Here is a 16268-nt window from a genome sequence, read left to right on the forward strand (position 1 = left end):
TTCTCTCCTCAAGCTCTGACTGTGAGGAGTTACCGGATTTCCTTAGTCCAAAATGCCTCTGCCCTACCAACCGCCACTCCCTCCCATCTCCCCCCACACTCCAACCCCTACCCATCCCTTCCTCCACATTTTCGAACCTGTCTCCCCCTCCTCTCTCATCACCACCATATCCAGCATGAAACAAACCAACTGCTCCCTTGACCCCATCCCCACCCCTCTCCTTACCTCCCAGCTCTACCTCCTCGCCCCTCTACTCTCTGACACCATCAATCTTTTCTTATCATCTAGGACCGTTCCCATCCCCCTAAAAACAGCTATAATCAATCGCATCCTGAAAAAAACTTCCCTGGACCCATCGCTGCTTTTTAACTACCAGCCCATCTCCAATCTCCCTTTTCTTTCCAAGATCCTTGAATATTCGTTGGTTCCCAGCTTCGCTCATTCCTCTTCTACCACTCTCTTCATCTTCATGGGCCCCTCCAATCGGGTTTCTGTGCTGCTCACAGGATGGAAACTGCTCTGGTCAAGGTGACAAACGACATCCTGTCCATCTGTGACCAGGGCTCCCTCTGCATTCTCATCCTCACCCTTTGGAACTCCTTCCCATCCCCGACTGTTCTGCGCCTTGGGACGTTCTCCCAACGTGAAAGGCGCTTTACAAATGTAATTTGTTGTTTGTTGTTGTTGGATATATGTATATAGTAGTGATTCGTTCTGCTGTTGAATTGATGTTTCAATAAAATGTGATATCTAACTGCAGTATTGTGTTCCTTACTCCAAGTTATCAGAGATGGAAGAGGATTAATGCTGCGTGCAGTTTTGGTTAAATCATTGTAGGGAGAATAGTTTTGCCAGTGAGAGGGGATAAACAGTCAAAAGACACCAAGTCTTAGAAACTGTAAGGTATGAAGAAAGGTTGAGAAATGCAGTTGGTTCTCTTTGAAAAGGGGCTGTTGTGAGGTGAGGAGCGAAGTTTGCAAGAGATTGAAATGTTAATCCAGACCATTTGTTCATTTGGTTTCTTGCCACAAGTTGAAAATCAAAAAGTTAGGAACAATAAGAGAAGTCAGCTGGAATTTTTTTTTACACGAAGGCTCGTGAAAATAACTCAAGAGAAAAAGCCATTGAAACAAACAGTGGATGAGCAATCTACCAGCCTGTTTCACAAGAGACTTTGTGATGTGTAGAGAGCACATCCACCTGTATGAGCAGAAAAGGTTATTGTTCACCGAGGTCATGAGCCGGATACAACGTGATTTAGACTGTATTTAGATGAGAAATATACGGAAACAAATGAGAGATTGTTGTCATCGAAATCTATGGCACAGAAGGAGGGCCTTTTGAGCTTGTACCAGCTCACACTGGTCTTTTGCTGTGTTTATACTGCTGGGAGCAATGCCGCTCCCTCGCTGCTCCACATCACATAGAATTGGGGCCGTATATAAAGCAAATTACCTTTCTAAGCTCTTTGACCACACTTTCGGTCATCTTTCCCTCCCCACTCTCTTCGGCTCCCACCCCCAGCTCGGGTGCCCAGCCAGCATTGTTAAGCGACTTACGACATCCTCTCGACAAGAAAGATGCTATATAAATGTAAATTTATGTTGTGTTGTCATTTCAGAGTTCTGAGAATGTCAAGCTCAACACAAAGCCCAATACAAACCCCAGAAATCAGACTTTATTACTGTGTTTGGCTGTTCGTGCAATTGGCTCTATGATAACATTAAAAAAAGATACTTTGCAGTTCAATGGATCGCCCAAGGACTTCAATAGATGTTGAACTAGCTTGGCTTTCGAGTCTGAGTTTAGATGGGAAATCAAAGGAAGGCATTACAGAGGAGAAATTCTACCTGGCACTAGATTTACTTGATTTTCAAAGCCTTTCAGAGCATCATGAATTTGGCAAATTGTTGGGATTCAATCTTAACTTTAGAAGTCGTTTAGAATGAGCTCTTGAAAGAAACTTTCAGAAAACTGGCCTCAAAGTCAAAGTTATTTAGTCGTGTATTTAAGAATTTGATAAAATTTGGAGGCTCTTCACTTCAGGACATTGCGCATGTCACGAGTGAAAGTCTTAGCATAGTAGTAGATTATTTATGTTCTGGCACTCACCAGCAATTGTTTTGCAGTCTGACACTGTTGTGTTTCAAATCCAATGTGTCAGCTAGAAAAATAATAAGACATTTTGTCTTTTTATTAAATAGGAATTTGCGAAGGATATGAAATGCAAACACCCAAATGGGTTCGGTCTGTATCATAAAGTGTTTCTATAGTTCAAGCACTTAAGGCAGAACCACAATGGTCATAGAGGCTGAATGTAAAGCCATTACAAAGAGAGTCAGGATTATAGATCTTCAATGCTGATGAGCGGAAACTCATAGCTTTACTTGTTTTTTGATTTACTCCTGGGCAGGCTGAAACATTAAGCAAGTTTCCTTACTCCATACACAGTAAGTAGGGAGCTAGTTGGTTAGGTGATTGGCGGATTGCTTTTCCAGGGATAATAATCCCTTCAAAAAAATAATAATAATTTGGTCACTCAATCCACGACTGTTTGTGGGACACTGATGTGCACAATTGGCTGCTGTGTTTCGCCCAGAAAATATAGTCAATTTACTTTGCAATATATTCTGTGAAGCGCTTCGAGACGTCTGGAAAACCATGATAAGGCGCCATATCATATGCAAGGATTATATTATTATTGAATTGACTCCTGATGCAAATTCCCAGCCTTCATGATCTTATCATGCAGCTATGTCAAAGACGTGGAATTTTCTTACATAAGGGAATTGAATTTGACAGTGATGTGGAGCTCAGCTGTGACAAGCACATTGTCAAAAAAGCCAACGTCTTCAATATTATCTGCAGCTGACCCCAGTGACTTGGTGATATATGAAGTTGATCTGCTTACTTGGTGGGCGAGTGTGTGAGTGCGCATACATAAAGGGTGGTCTGTCAGTGAAATCTTGCAGTGGGCAGCGAGTCAAATGAATATCCATCTGCCTCGGCGCTTTAAGTTTCAAAGACGTTTTTCAAAAATAAAAAAAGCTGTCAGAAACAAGATGAGTTGAGACTCTGGAACGAAATAAGAAAACCGAAAGGGAGATTAGAGGGAGCCGGCAAAAAGAACTCTTGAAAAATGTGTCAGAAATTTTCACACAAACTTCAATTTATTTTATTTGTTACCATTACCTTTTAACCTTGAAACCTGCTGCTTTTTGTATTCAGCTCAAAAATCTTAGCAGCATCTGACCAAGATTATTAAGCATGGGCATGGTGAACCTTATATCTCATCCATGTATTAAAGACTGTGCGGAACTGTATATAGAGAGAGAATCATCATCACCAATAAATGACCACATCATGCATTGCATTTTGCTTACTGTAACCCCAGACTGGGTTAGAGTTTGCAGGGAGCTGGCAATAAAGGGTCTTAGCTGCAACTGTAAGGAATAAGATTGACAATGGCTATTTTCAGTGGCTGGAGTAAGGCGTCTGGTTGAATGTGTACTATTTCTGGAAAGTGGTATTATGTTGAATGGGTTTTGAATGATCTTGATCTCCAATCTGTGGTTCCTTAACAAGCTCAGACTTCCATCCAGCCCTCAATCTCAAGCTCTCTCAGTCCCTCCACCTTGCCTCCTCCTTCCCCATCTTCAGATCACGCCTGGTGACCTTCCTCTTCGATAGTGCTTATGGTCACCGCCTCCCTGGCTCGGCATGAGTCTCCGCCACTGTCAATGGCTCTGAGTCTCTGTGTGAGGGGTACTTTATAAATGCAAGTTGTTGTTCTGCCGCTGAGCGAGTACTGATGTATTTGATGCAAACATCATAAGAACATAAGAAATAGGAGCAGGGATAGGCCATTCGGCCCCTCGAGCCTGACCCTCCATTTAATAAGATCATGGCCGATCTTCTAACCTAATTCCATTTACCCCCCCTTTCCCCATATCCCTTAATCCCTTTAGTTTTTAAAAATCTATCAATCTCAGTCTTGAAGATGTTCAATGACTGAGCATCCACAGCCTTCTGGGTTAGAGAATTCCATAAATTCACTACCCTCTGAGTGAAGAAATATTTTTTCAATTCAGTCCTGAGACTATGAACCCTAGTTTTAGATTCTCCAACCAGAGGAAAGTCTCACACTATCTACCCTGTCAAGACCCTTAAGAATCTTATAGGTTTCTATAAGATCACCTCTAATTCTTCTTTATTCTAGAGTATGTAGGCCTAGTCTACTCAACCTCTCCTCGTAGGTCAAGCCCCTCTTCTCAGAAACCAACCTAGTGAACCTACGTTGCACCCCCTCTAAGGCCAGTATATCCTTTCTTAGATAAGGAGACCAAAACTGCACATAATATTCCAGGTGCAGTCTCACCAAGGCCCTATACAATTGCAGTAAGACTTCCCTACTCTTGTACTCTAACCCCTTTGCAATAAACGCTAACATGCCGTTAGCCTTCCTAATTGCTTGCTGTACCTGCATCCTAACTTTCTGTGATTGGTGTACAAGGACACCTAAATCCCTCTGAATACTAACACTATCTAGTCTCTCCCTCTCTAGAAAATAATCTGCTTTGCTATTTTCTCTACTTAGGTGAATAACTTCACACTTCCCCACATTATACTCCATCTGCCACCTTCTTCCCCACTCCCTTAACCTGTCTGTATCCCTTTGCATCCTCCTTGTGTCCTCCTCACAGTTTACTTTCCCACCTAGCTTTGTATCGTCTGCAAATTTAGATATATTAAGCTCTATTTCCTCATCTAAGTCATTGATGTAGACTGCAAACAGTTGAGGCCCAAGCACTGATCCTTGCGGCACTCCACTAGTCACAACTTGCCAATCTGAGAAGGACTGTTTATCCGTACTCTCTGTTTTCTGTCTGTTAACCATTCTTCGATCCATGCTAATATATTACTCTTAATTCCATGAGCTATAATCTTACGTAACAACCTTTTATGTGGCACCTTGTCGAGTGCCTTCTGAAAATCTAAGTACACTATATCCACTGGTTTCCCCCCATCTAACCTGCTAGTTACATCTTCAAGAAAAACTCTAAAAGATTTGTTAAACACGATTTCCCTTTCATAAAACCATGTTGACTCTACCTAACCATATTATGACTTTCTAAGAGCCCCAGGATAACGTCCCTAATTATAGACACGAGAATTTTCCCTACCACCGATGTCAGGCTAATTGGTCTATAGTTCCCCATTTTTTCTCTCCCACCCTTCTTACATTTGCAATCTTCCAATCAACGGGAACCGTTCCAGAATCCAGGGAATTCTGGAAGATCAAAAACAATGCATCCACTATCTCTGTAGCCACCTCTTTTAAAACCCTAGGATGCAGGCCATCAGGTCCAGGGGATTTATCAGTTTTTAGTCCCATCAATTTCTCTATTACTTTACTGATATTAATTTCTTTAAGTTCCTCACTAACATTAGTCTCTTGGTTCCCCACTATTTCTGGTAAGTTTTAAGTATCTTCCAACGTGAAGACAGAAGCAAAGTATTTGTTCAGTGACTCTGCCATTTCTTTATTCCCCATTATAATTTCTCCTGCCTCTGCCTGTAAGGGACCCACATTTACTTTTGTTAATCTCTTCCTCTTTATTTACTTGTAAAAGCTCTTACAATCTGTCTTTATATCTCTAGCTAGTTTACTCTCATATTCCCTTTTCTCCTTCTTGATCAGTTTCTTAGTTATCTTTGCTGATTTCCAAAGCCCTCTCAATCCTCAGGTTTACAGCTCTTTTTGGCAATATTATAGGCCTTTTTTAATTTTATACTTTCCTTAACTTCTCTATTTAGCCATGGTTGAACCACTTTTCCTGTGGAATTTTTATTTCTCAAGGGAATATGCATTCGCTAGGAATTATCTAATATATCTTTGAACGTTTGCCATTGCTTGTCTACCGTCATATCTTGTAATCTACTTTCCCAGTCTATTTTAGCCAAATCATCCCTCATACCTGCAAAGTTGGCTTTATTTGAGTTTAAGACCCTTGTTTCAGACTTAACTACATCACTCTCAAACTTAATATTAAATTCCATCATATTATGGTCATTCTGCCCTAGAGGATCCTTAACTTCAAGATTACTGATTAGCTCTGCTTCGTTACACAATACAAGATCTAGGATAGCCTGTTCCCTGGTTGGTTCCTCAGCAAACTGTTCTAGAAAATTATCTCTAATGCATTCCGTAAACTCATCCTCTAATTTACTCTTGCCAATTTGGTTTTCCCAGCCTATATGAAGATTAAAATCACCCACTATTACTGCATTCCCCTTGTTACATGCTCCTCTAATTTCCTGATGAATACTCTGCCCAATACTGCAACTGCTGTTCGGGGGTCTATAAACTACTCCCACGAGTGTTTTCTGCCCCTTGTTGTTTCTTAGGTCCACCCATACTGATTCTACATCCTTGCCTTGGGACGTCCTCCCGACGTGAAAAAGGCTTTTCAAATGTAATTTTGTTTTTGTTGTTGATACACTCTGTTCTTCATCTCCCAGGTCGCTACTCTGCTCTGCAGCCTTGACTTTTCTTATTCGCTTTGCAAGTTTACATTTAACCGTAACACTCCCTCCCCCCTTATTAGTTTAAAAGCTCAATCTACCTCCCTAGTTATACGTTATCGGGGGAAAAATGACTGCCAGGTTAACAGAATGGTGTGGAGTAAGGAAACGTGACTAAGGATTCTTCCCGTCCGGGAATCGAACCCGGGTCCTCTCGCTTGCGAGGTAACCATAATGCTACGAGACTCCCTTCTTAGCAAAAGCTCCACACTAGACAATACATCTTAACTCTTGGAGGTCAGCAAAAACATGTTCTCAAATCCTCTTTGTGTGAAGCCCGTCAGCTCAGTGGGGGTTACACCCTGATATATTGCTCATGCTGAAAAAGCTAACGAGTTGTGGATTTAAATGGATTATACCTCGGAAATCCTTGCATTATTGACCAGCTTTAGAAGTGCATGGGTTTGAGATCTGCTGATTGATGCTTGAGTGTGGAGAGTCACCATTAATAAAAATCAAATAAAAATGATATGATTTTTTTTAATAAAAGTGGTTTTGTACCAAAGAAGGCTTCGGAGGTGGATTTAGAGAAGATATGGAGGTTAAAGCTTGCCTTTTATCCCAGGTACAAAATGGTCGAGGGAGCTTTTAACGCAACTGTGCCAGGTTCTGGGAACGCTGATATTAAATCTAACTGTGTCACAAGTAGAGAAACAAACCGGGCTGATAGATCCTGAGATTGTGTGTAAGATTGATTCCAAAGTAAATGCCAAGAGTTGCAGTGATGCAGTATTTGTTTTGAAAAATAGCCACAGTTCTATACAATCCAACCTGAAGTCAGTAATCATCGCAGTGTGTCAGCCTCTTATTTGGGGGCCAGGAAACTGGAACTCATTGAACAAACAGCTTGACGCTGTGATTGGAGGCCGGTGTGAGGTGGGGACAGTGGAGGGATGAGATCAAATGGCCTGGCAGGGCCTATCTTAATCCCAATCGATCTTGTGATCTTGCCAAGGTGCTAGTAGCTAATCATAATAATAATCTTTGCATTTGATATAGCGCCTTATCACGTCTTCGAGACGTCTCAAAGTGCTTCGCAGAATATACTGTAAAGTGAATTGACTGTATTTTGTGGGCGAAACACGGCAGCCAATGGCGCACAGCAGTAGTTACGTGATAGATGTGCAGGGCGTCGTGTGATGACTGACCCCAGGTCTCTCACGCGTCACAAATTCTAAAACGATTCGAAAGACGGTGCTTACAATCTGCCGGGTGGAGAAAGTGGGTTCCTGCTGCTCCGCGATTTTTATTGGGGGGGGGGAGTGGGTGCGGGTGGGGGGGAATTAATCTGGAAATGCGTTCGGGCTAATTAACGCCGGGTGCTCCATCTCGGGCAGGTGCCTCCTCACGAAGACTGGAACAGCACCCTCACGCGCAGCAAGGTGTCGGAGATTCCCTGTCGGCGAATGCGCAGCGGCAGTTACATCAAGGCCATGGGAGACGACGACAGCGAGGATTCTGAGATCAGCCCCAAGCCGTCCCCGAAGACCGCAGCCAGACGCCAGAGCTACCTGAAAGCCACGCAGCAATCGCTCAGCGAGCAGACCAATCAGCGAACGTAAGCTTTAACCCATTCCCAACTCTTCCCCGCGCGCATTTTGTTGTGTTTTTTGGTAGAAAAAGTATGGCACCCTCTCCCCCCCGTTTCGAAATAGCCCCCCCCCACCCCCACCCAAACGCAACCACAAACAGCAAGTTATATTTGCGCAGCTCCTTTCACATCAGGAAGACGTCCCAAGTCGCTGGACAGCAGAAATTTGGACCCAAGGCAGGTGGGTCGGGATTAAGAGGGGTGGAGGGCAGGGAGGGTAGGAAGGTGGCCGAAGGCGCAGTCGAAGACGAGGCTCTTGAGACGTGCCTTGAAGGATGCAAGGGAAGGAGGGAGAGAGGCGGAGGGAATGCGGGATGGAGTTCCAAAGGCTGGGGGCAAGAGGCTGGATTATTATTATAAGAACAAAGCGCCTTTTGTTCACTGTTCCGATTTATAATAATAATCCTTGCATTTGCTTATAGCTCCTTTCAAGTCGGGAGGACGTCCCAGAGAGCTTCACAGGATGTATTGTACGTGTAGACGGAATGCATTTGTAGGCCCAATTGCTCACAGCAATGCTCCGAGCCACAATATTAATAATAATAATAATCCTTGCATTTGATATAGCGCTTTTCACGTCGGGAGGACGTCCCAAAGCACTTCACAGAACACACTGTAAAGTGAATTGACTGTATATTTGTGGGCGAACGCGGCAGTCAATTGCGCACAGCAATGTCCCACCAACCGTCGTAGATTGAAAATGACCAATTTATTATTGTTTTTGGTTTTGGAGGGATTATTGTTAGGCTCTGTGTGGAGTAAGGAAATTTGCCCAAGGTTTCGCCCTCTGCCTGGAATTGAACTCAGGTCTCTCGCTTGCAAAGCGAGTGCTCTAACCACTGAGCTACAGGACTCCACGATGTATTAACAAAATACACAGTCACCAATCTACAGTAAAGATGTTTCCTTAATTAATAATTAATTAATAATTAATAATTGAGCAGAGAAGCCTTTTACCTGCTGCAGTCAAGGGACGTGGGCAAAAGATATCAGCGAGTGGGCAATGAGCGCAATTCATCCTTTGCAGACGATATAGGAAATCATAGGGCAGAACCATCGCTGATAACCCTAGCACACACACACACACAGACACACACACACAGCTGAACTAAACTAACCGAAATAACAGGCGCACACATTCATCATACTGCAGACCCGTGTGTCCCTGATGGGTAGTGAAGGAGACGAGAATTGAATAGGTTGCTCAGAGCAGTTGCCTCTTTGTGGCCGGGCATCCTTTATTTGCCGTCAAAAATTGTAACCGAATGATATTCTCGATGCTTGCAGATGCTGATCACGATTCGGAGCACTGTGTTACCAGCAGAGCTACCAGCATTGCAAGTTACTGCCGTTAAATAAATATTCATCGGCTAATTTAAATACATTCCTGGTGTGCCTTTTTGAGCAGGAAGGCAAGGTTCCAGCTGAATACTGAGGAGCTTTGGTCTCCACGAGCGAACTCTATTTAACCCTTCGCTTTCTGTTTTCCAACAGATTTATGTGAGATTTCTGTTAGGAAATAATATCTCAGGATACAATATGTAGTTTGGGACCCGACATGTCATGCGATTGTCTGGATGGTGGAAGGCGAACCAGATGGATCTTGGTCTTCTTTTGCCAAGCAAATTCTTACGTTCTTATGTTCTTTCCCCTAAGAGATGATGTTTAATATTAGTTAACTGAATACAATTCCGAATCAGTGATTTCAGCATTCAGATTCGCTGTCACAAATTGTAAATACTAAAAGACAGTGAAATTACACTGCTTAACTGATTGAACGCCTTACAATTTAGAAATCATGCAGGATATCGGTAAACTTTTTCAACCCGAATAAGGGACAAAATAAATCACGCAGTAAATTTGGCATCTTTAGCAAATTAGTGAGGGTGCTTATTGTGAAAGATAGTACAGTATATGACGTTGTTAATCATTAAACTCGAAGATGTTCACCCACAAAGTACATGACCACTACAATTTACAGTGCATCCTGTGAAACGCTTTGAGACCGGTTCCCAATGGGAAAGGTGCAACATCAAACGTGTTGGTTATTAATATTAGTTGTTTTCTTTAACATTCCTCAATTACGTCGTTTAATTTTACCTGGGGGCCGGAGGGGGGGGGGCTGTGGGAAATGGCCACAGTAACTATCTACTTTGAAATACTCGAGGGAATTGATGCCCAAATCCATCTGGCCTCGTTCACTTCCTGCCAAGTTATTTCCAGGTCAACAGCAGTGATAGACGCATTAGCACGCGTCTGTCGCTGCCGAGCACAGCCGACGAAGCCGGGTGAGGAGCACGTAGTTAGAGTCTGCTCAGACCACACAGCCTCCCCCTTCTCCTCATCCCCACACTGTGTGAAGGAGCAGGGGGGAGGCTTACGAGCCAGGACAGTGCCCGGGAAAACACAGCATCGCCAGAGGTAACCCGTCCTTCAGGAGGGATGTTAAGCCGAGCTCCCGCCTGTGCCCGTACAAGTGGATGTTAAGAAGAAGATCCCATTGCACTACTCGAAAAGAGATTGGACTTTCTCCCAGTAACCCCGACCCACAACCCCCCAGAAAAAATTGGTCTCTCGCTTTGTGGCTGTTCGTGGGACTTTGCCGTGCACAAATTGGCTGCTCAAATGGAGAGTCACTGCACTTCACGGATAATGCTCCACAAAGCATTTGAGATTCCCTCCCAATGTGAAAGATAAAGATATAAGGATTATTAATGGGTGTTTTTTTAAAAATATATATATATTGCATCAATGATACTGCCTCCAGAAATACCATCTGCGAAGAACTTCACCTTTAAGGAGAACATAGCAATCAAATAGTTTATTTTGCATTTAATCCGGTTAATGTATCACTTATATAATGTCTGTATAAATAGCACTGGGAACAAAATCACACTACAGCACTGTTTTTAGTTAAATTTGTCTGTGCTGTTTGCTTTCGCCACAGGAGCCAGTGCCACCTGCTGGTGATTGTATGTATAACAAGCAAGCATCGTCCTCCAAAAATTTGGATCCAACGCCTTTCACATCAGAAGGACGTGGAAATACGCTTCACAGGATATACTGTGACGTGTAGTGACTTTGTATTTCATAAGCAAATGCGGCAGCTAACTTGTACACAGCAATATCCCGCAAATGTGTCCCACAAACACTCATCAAGTGGCTGGCCGGTTTAAACTGGGGATGGATTGTTGTACAAGGCACCAGGAGAGAGGAAGTCCCTTCTCTTTTCAATTTGGGCCGTGGGATCTTTAACGTCAACCTGAACCGGCAGTTTAAAGTATCATCCGAAGGACGACACCTCTAACGATGCAGGGAGACTGTGTTATTGTAACAAATACACATGTTCATTCTACGCAAATTCCCGTTTGCAAATCACTTGCTCTTGTTTTTGGTCTGCAGTAGAAATGAGCATTTTCCACTTTAACGGAGCACAGCATGAAGAGAGGAAAAGCATGTTTAGTTTTATTTCGATCTCCAGCAGTCTGCACAACCCAGACTAATGCACATCCTGAGCTAACGCAGACAAAAGGCAGAAAAATATTTTTGCTGTGATAGTCCCTTTCCTCTCCATTGGGGGTGCGAGGGTAGGAGTTATTGCTGCCCAATCAAAAAGATGCAGCTGAAGTGTCACGCACTAACAGAAAGTTCAATGAAATCACAGCTTTTATAAATCATTGAAGACATTGAACAGATATCTCCTGCTGCTCGTTGTCAAAAGCAATGAAATCAGTTGCCCTCCAGTGGACTTGCAGGTTTGCTTGGCGTTTAGCAAGAAGGCAGAGCATTTATGCAGCACTATCTCTGTTATACACTGGATAACTAGGTGCTTATAACCCGTCCAGCATTTGCAATCGATTCTCGCGTCATCTCATCTCCCAGATAAATTGCTGACTTAAAACAACCCACTTCCCCCCGGGAGAGCATTTAGTACAAAGTAGTTCCTTGGCATTTTCCATTGTCAAGAAACATGAGGACCACGTGGTCCTTCGTGTTTGTTTATGCCCTGATTCAATCAGCAGTGGAAACGGGGATTTAATCCACTCATTGACATTGGGCGTGAAAAGGTTAGAACTTCTCTTGTTTGGACACGGAATGCCCTACCAAACTCGCACTTATATAGCGCCTTTCACATCGAATAATGTTTCGGATCGCTTTGACTTGAAGCAAAAACCGTGTTAACAACAATAATCTGTGCATTTGATACGCTGATATGGCACTTATCACAGTGTTGAAACGTCTTCAAATGTTTGAACCTATCAACCGTAAGATGCAGTGCTTGTATTTGTCAGATGAATAGCTAGGGTATCTTTTATCTGACATGCTAAGGAAATAGCGTAAATCTAGACCCGGATGGAATTTCTCTCCCAAACCAAGGTGCATTAGAAAATGGAACACGTGAACCTCAATGTCGAATTGTCTGAGCTGCTTTCACTCTGCAACATAGGAGCAGCACAACTCTCTTTCTCTCTCTTTCTCTTTCTTATCCCTCAGCTTGTTACCTTTCTCAGACAGCCACACCGCTGTCTTGTCCAATCACTTTCTGCACAGATAGTGCTCAATGCACCCATCCCCCATTGCATCCTGATCACCAATTAGTGTTGCCAGACATTTTAATGGTGCCCTGCAACATCGCACTTGTCTGATAGCTACTCTCCGTAAAATGACTTTCGCAAATAAAAGGTCTTTGGGTTTTGTGGAATAATTGTTTTTCTCACCCACAGTTTTCAAATCGCAATTGTATTCCCAAATAACAACAACAATCACAACAAATTGCATTAAAGTAGCACCTTTCACGTCAGGAGGATGTCCCATAATAATAATAATCCTTGCATTTGATACAGCGCCTAATCACGTCTTCAAGACGTCTCAAAGCGCTTCACAGAATATACTGTAAAGTGAATTGATTGTATATTTTTTGCGGGCGAATCGCAACAGCCAATTGCGCGTAGCAGTGTCCCACAAACAGTCGTGGATTAAGTGACCAAATTATTATTGTTTTTTGAAGGAATCATTGCCCCAGAAAAGTGATCCGTGGGTTCCTAAGCCATCGGATAAGATTACTTTGACAAACAAGACCCAATACTGCTGAGTCCCGAGCGTCTCTGTCTCTCAGTGCTGGCCACTTTTTCTTTCACTGTATCTCAGTGACTCTTGTGCCCATGATGCTAGGAGGCAGCATATCACAACGCTCACACTGTGGTATTTGAGTCCTGGCTCAGTCACGTTGCAGTGCCCTGTTTGCCTAGTTTCCGCGGGAATAATTTAGGCTTTGAGAGCAAGAGATAAGGAGACCTCCCTCTCGCAGCTGCCTGAAAAGGGACAGAAACCATGAGCGGAGGGAACGATGGGCCACATCTGTGAACGAGGAGCTATTTTCTATATTTTGGTATTATTTACTTGTCCCGAACAATTAGATGTTTGTAGGCTACAGAGACACAGACTCTGGGCAACCAGCCAGACCAGAACCAACTGTGCCAGCAGCTGCTTGGTTTTGTCTGCAATAGGAATATCAGAAGAACACAGGATCAAGGGGAGGCCATTCAGCCCATCGAGCCTGTTCTACCAGTTTATCAGACCACGGCAAGATTATTTCGTTCCTTGCCTCCGTATCCCTTAATACACTTGCTTCCCACGTAACACATCTCTGGGTTCAAACTTGTGGTATTTCTTCTTAATCAACACATCCTCCCCCCCCCACCTCCACCCCCACCACCTCTCCCCCCCAATTCAATTTGAATTAGTCAAATTGCCAAATGTCCCTCAGCGTCTACTCCATTTCCTCGGGTGTCCAATTAGTTGCGTGAAGCGCCTTGAGGCTTCCTCCCGACGAGAAAGACACTGCATTAATGTAAATTGTTCTGGTTGTTTTATTAAGCCAACTCCCCAAGGTGGGTCAAAGCAAAGTAAGCAAATGCCAGCCCCTCAAACCATCAAGAGGCATGGCAAGTAGCAGTTCCACTATTAACATCTCTATGTGATCAACATCTGTTTGATGTCTGTGACTCATCGCAGTTAAAACTACACTTTATCTCAGCCAAAGGATGAGACCTTTACGATCCCCTTTCCCCGTGCCCTTGCTCGGGGTCTGACCCAGCCAGTGTGAGGCGCTCCAAGAGGTTATCCTACATGAGGGACGCTGCATAAGTACACGTTGCTGTTGACGTTTTTGTTAGCGATTCACAAGCTCCTGACACGTGTTTGCCAAATATTTCCTTTTGGGGGGTGGGAGAGAGAGTGAGAGAGATGAGCGAGATAATCAGGGACTCTCTTTCCTTGCACTGAGTTGATGGGTAACGACACACTTGATTGGCTCTTGGTTTTTCGGCTTTGCCGAAAGCGTATTCACAAAGACAGCAATCCTCCAACACAAGTAACAAAAGATTTTTGCACTGAGCAAAGCCCACCACTAGGGGTCTCGCAACAGCAAAAAGGTTCGCATTTTGCTCCTCCTGATTTCCTGCGAAGTCTGAGTTTTTTTTAAGTGTTGCCAGTTTCACAGTTTCCCTATGAAAGAAATGTACGGCCACAGGTTAAGGAGTTCTTCGGATGCTTCTGCTTGTACAGCCATTCCACTGTCTGTTGTCCCGTGTTACAAATTTGGCTTCTCTATCCAATCCAATTCAATCCACCACTTGCAAGATCGCAAGATCTTGGACAAAGAACGTCCTTTGACTCATTTTTATCTCATCCTTCCACAGTACCCACCCTCTCCGGTGTTCTCGACTCAATCATTCTTCCTGGCAACCTTTTCCAGTCATTAATTACCTTCTGGTTAAGAAGTTAATTAACCTGTAATTGAGACACTGCTGTGCGCAATTGGCTGCCGTGTTTTGCCCACAAAACATAGACAATTCACTTTACAGTATATTCTGTGAAGAACTTTGCGATGTCTTGAAGATGTGATAATGCGCTGTATAAATGCAAGGATTATTATTATTTATTATTAAAAAAATTCACGGTATCTGTCCTGAAATTGCCCTTTGCGATTCTTAAACCTACTGTCTAAGTGCATCCTAACGTATTGTTCTGGGTTTTACTTTATCAATCCCACTTAAAATGTTATATGTCTCTATAAGGTGCCCTCTGAGATATCTTTTCTCAAGACTGAAGAGCTGCAGCTTGTCTGAATGTTGCTTATAGCTCATTCCTCTTAACACTGGGAATCATCATCATTGCTCTCCTCTGCACTGCCTCTTGCAATCGCCTTCTCTCGCTCCTCACCTGAAGGTTGTGGGATCTCGTTCTGGGGTAATGACTCCACAGAGAGATATCAGCAGGTGCACTGAGCAGCGAGAAGAGGAAGGAGAATTTAAAGATTTTGGCTAGAGGCACGACCCAAGAGATCCGTTTCCAAAAGGGTTTTGAATGTAGGGAGAGAAGGAGCAAGTGGGAGAGAGTTGCAAGAGAGCAGGAGCGTAGACTTTCAACTCCTGCTCTGCTCTGCCCATTCCATTAGGTGCTGATCTGCAGATAGTGTTACAGCATTTCTCAACGTATACTTACTTGGTGCCTTCAACCAAACACAATTAAATAAAGCAGTGAACTCTGTGTTAGCCAGCAACTCATCATAATGGGGAGCTAGAGCTTCCTCAAACTAGAAAATGTCAAACCCAATGCTACCCACCCCCACCCCCCCACCCCCCCCAGCCTCCATGTTGGCTCCAACCCAGGGCAGATTTACTCCTCGTGATGAATTCTCTGTTCCAGTACTTTACACTACACTCAATGACAAATATCATAAACGGGAATGGAAGGATATTAAATTATTGATAAATAAATCATTGCTGCTGCTTCATGTGATGGCTTTTTAGCAGCATATTCCAGACAACCTTATGCCCGCAGCACATCTGACCTGATTGATATATGAAGCTGCACCAGACTCTCATCCCTCACCACAGAGTGGAAATCTGTCAAAGGCAATGACATCGATAGTGCCAAATGTACTCTCGCAGCAAATTAAATTCTCAGCTTTTGCTCTTTTCATTCTGCAGAGAGGTAAGGCCCCTTCTCTCATTCCGTTATCGCAGGTACGTTTTTATTAAAGCCAATGGTCAAATAATTTACTCCCGACAGCTGTCCTTCAGTGGGT

The 16268-nt window shown here is 43.4% G+C and overlaps 1 protein-coding gene across 1 annotated transcript in view; it reads left to right on the forward strand.

The window, feature by feature from the left end:
• LOC103171997 (disks large-associated protein 4) overlaps positions 1 to 16268 on the forward strand; it is a 76460-nt gene that overhangs the window by 7969 nt on the left and 52223 nt on the right. Inside the window, exons 2-3 of the mRNA XM_042341730.1 lie at positions 7923 to 8143; positions 10470 to 10475. Coding sequence (XP_042197664.1) covers positions 7923 to 8143; positions 10470 to 10475 — 227 coding nt within the window. The remainder of the gene's footprint in view (positions 1 to 7922; positions 8144 to 10469; positions 10476 to 16268) is intronic.

The sequence above is a fragment of the Callorhinchus milii genome, unplaced genomic scaffold, assembly GCF_018977255.1.
Source record: "Callorhinchus milii isolate IMCB2004 unplaced genomic scaffold, IMCB_Cmil_1.0 Scaffold18, whole genome shotgun sequence".
Taxonomy (NCBI): domain Eukaryota; kingdom Metazoa; phylum Chordata; class Chondrichthyes; order Chimaeriformes; family Callorhinchidae; genus Callorhinchus; species Callorhinchus milii.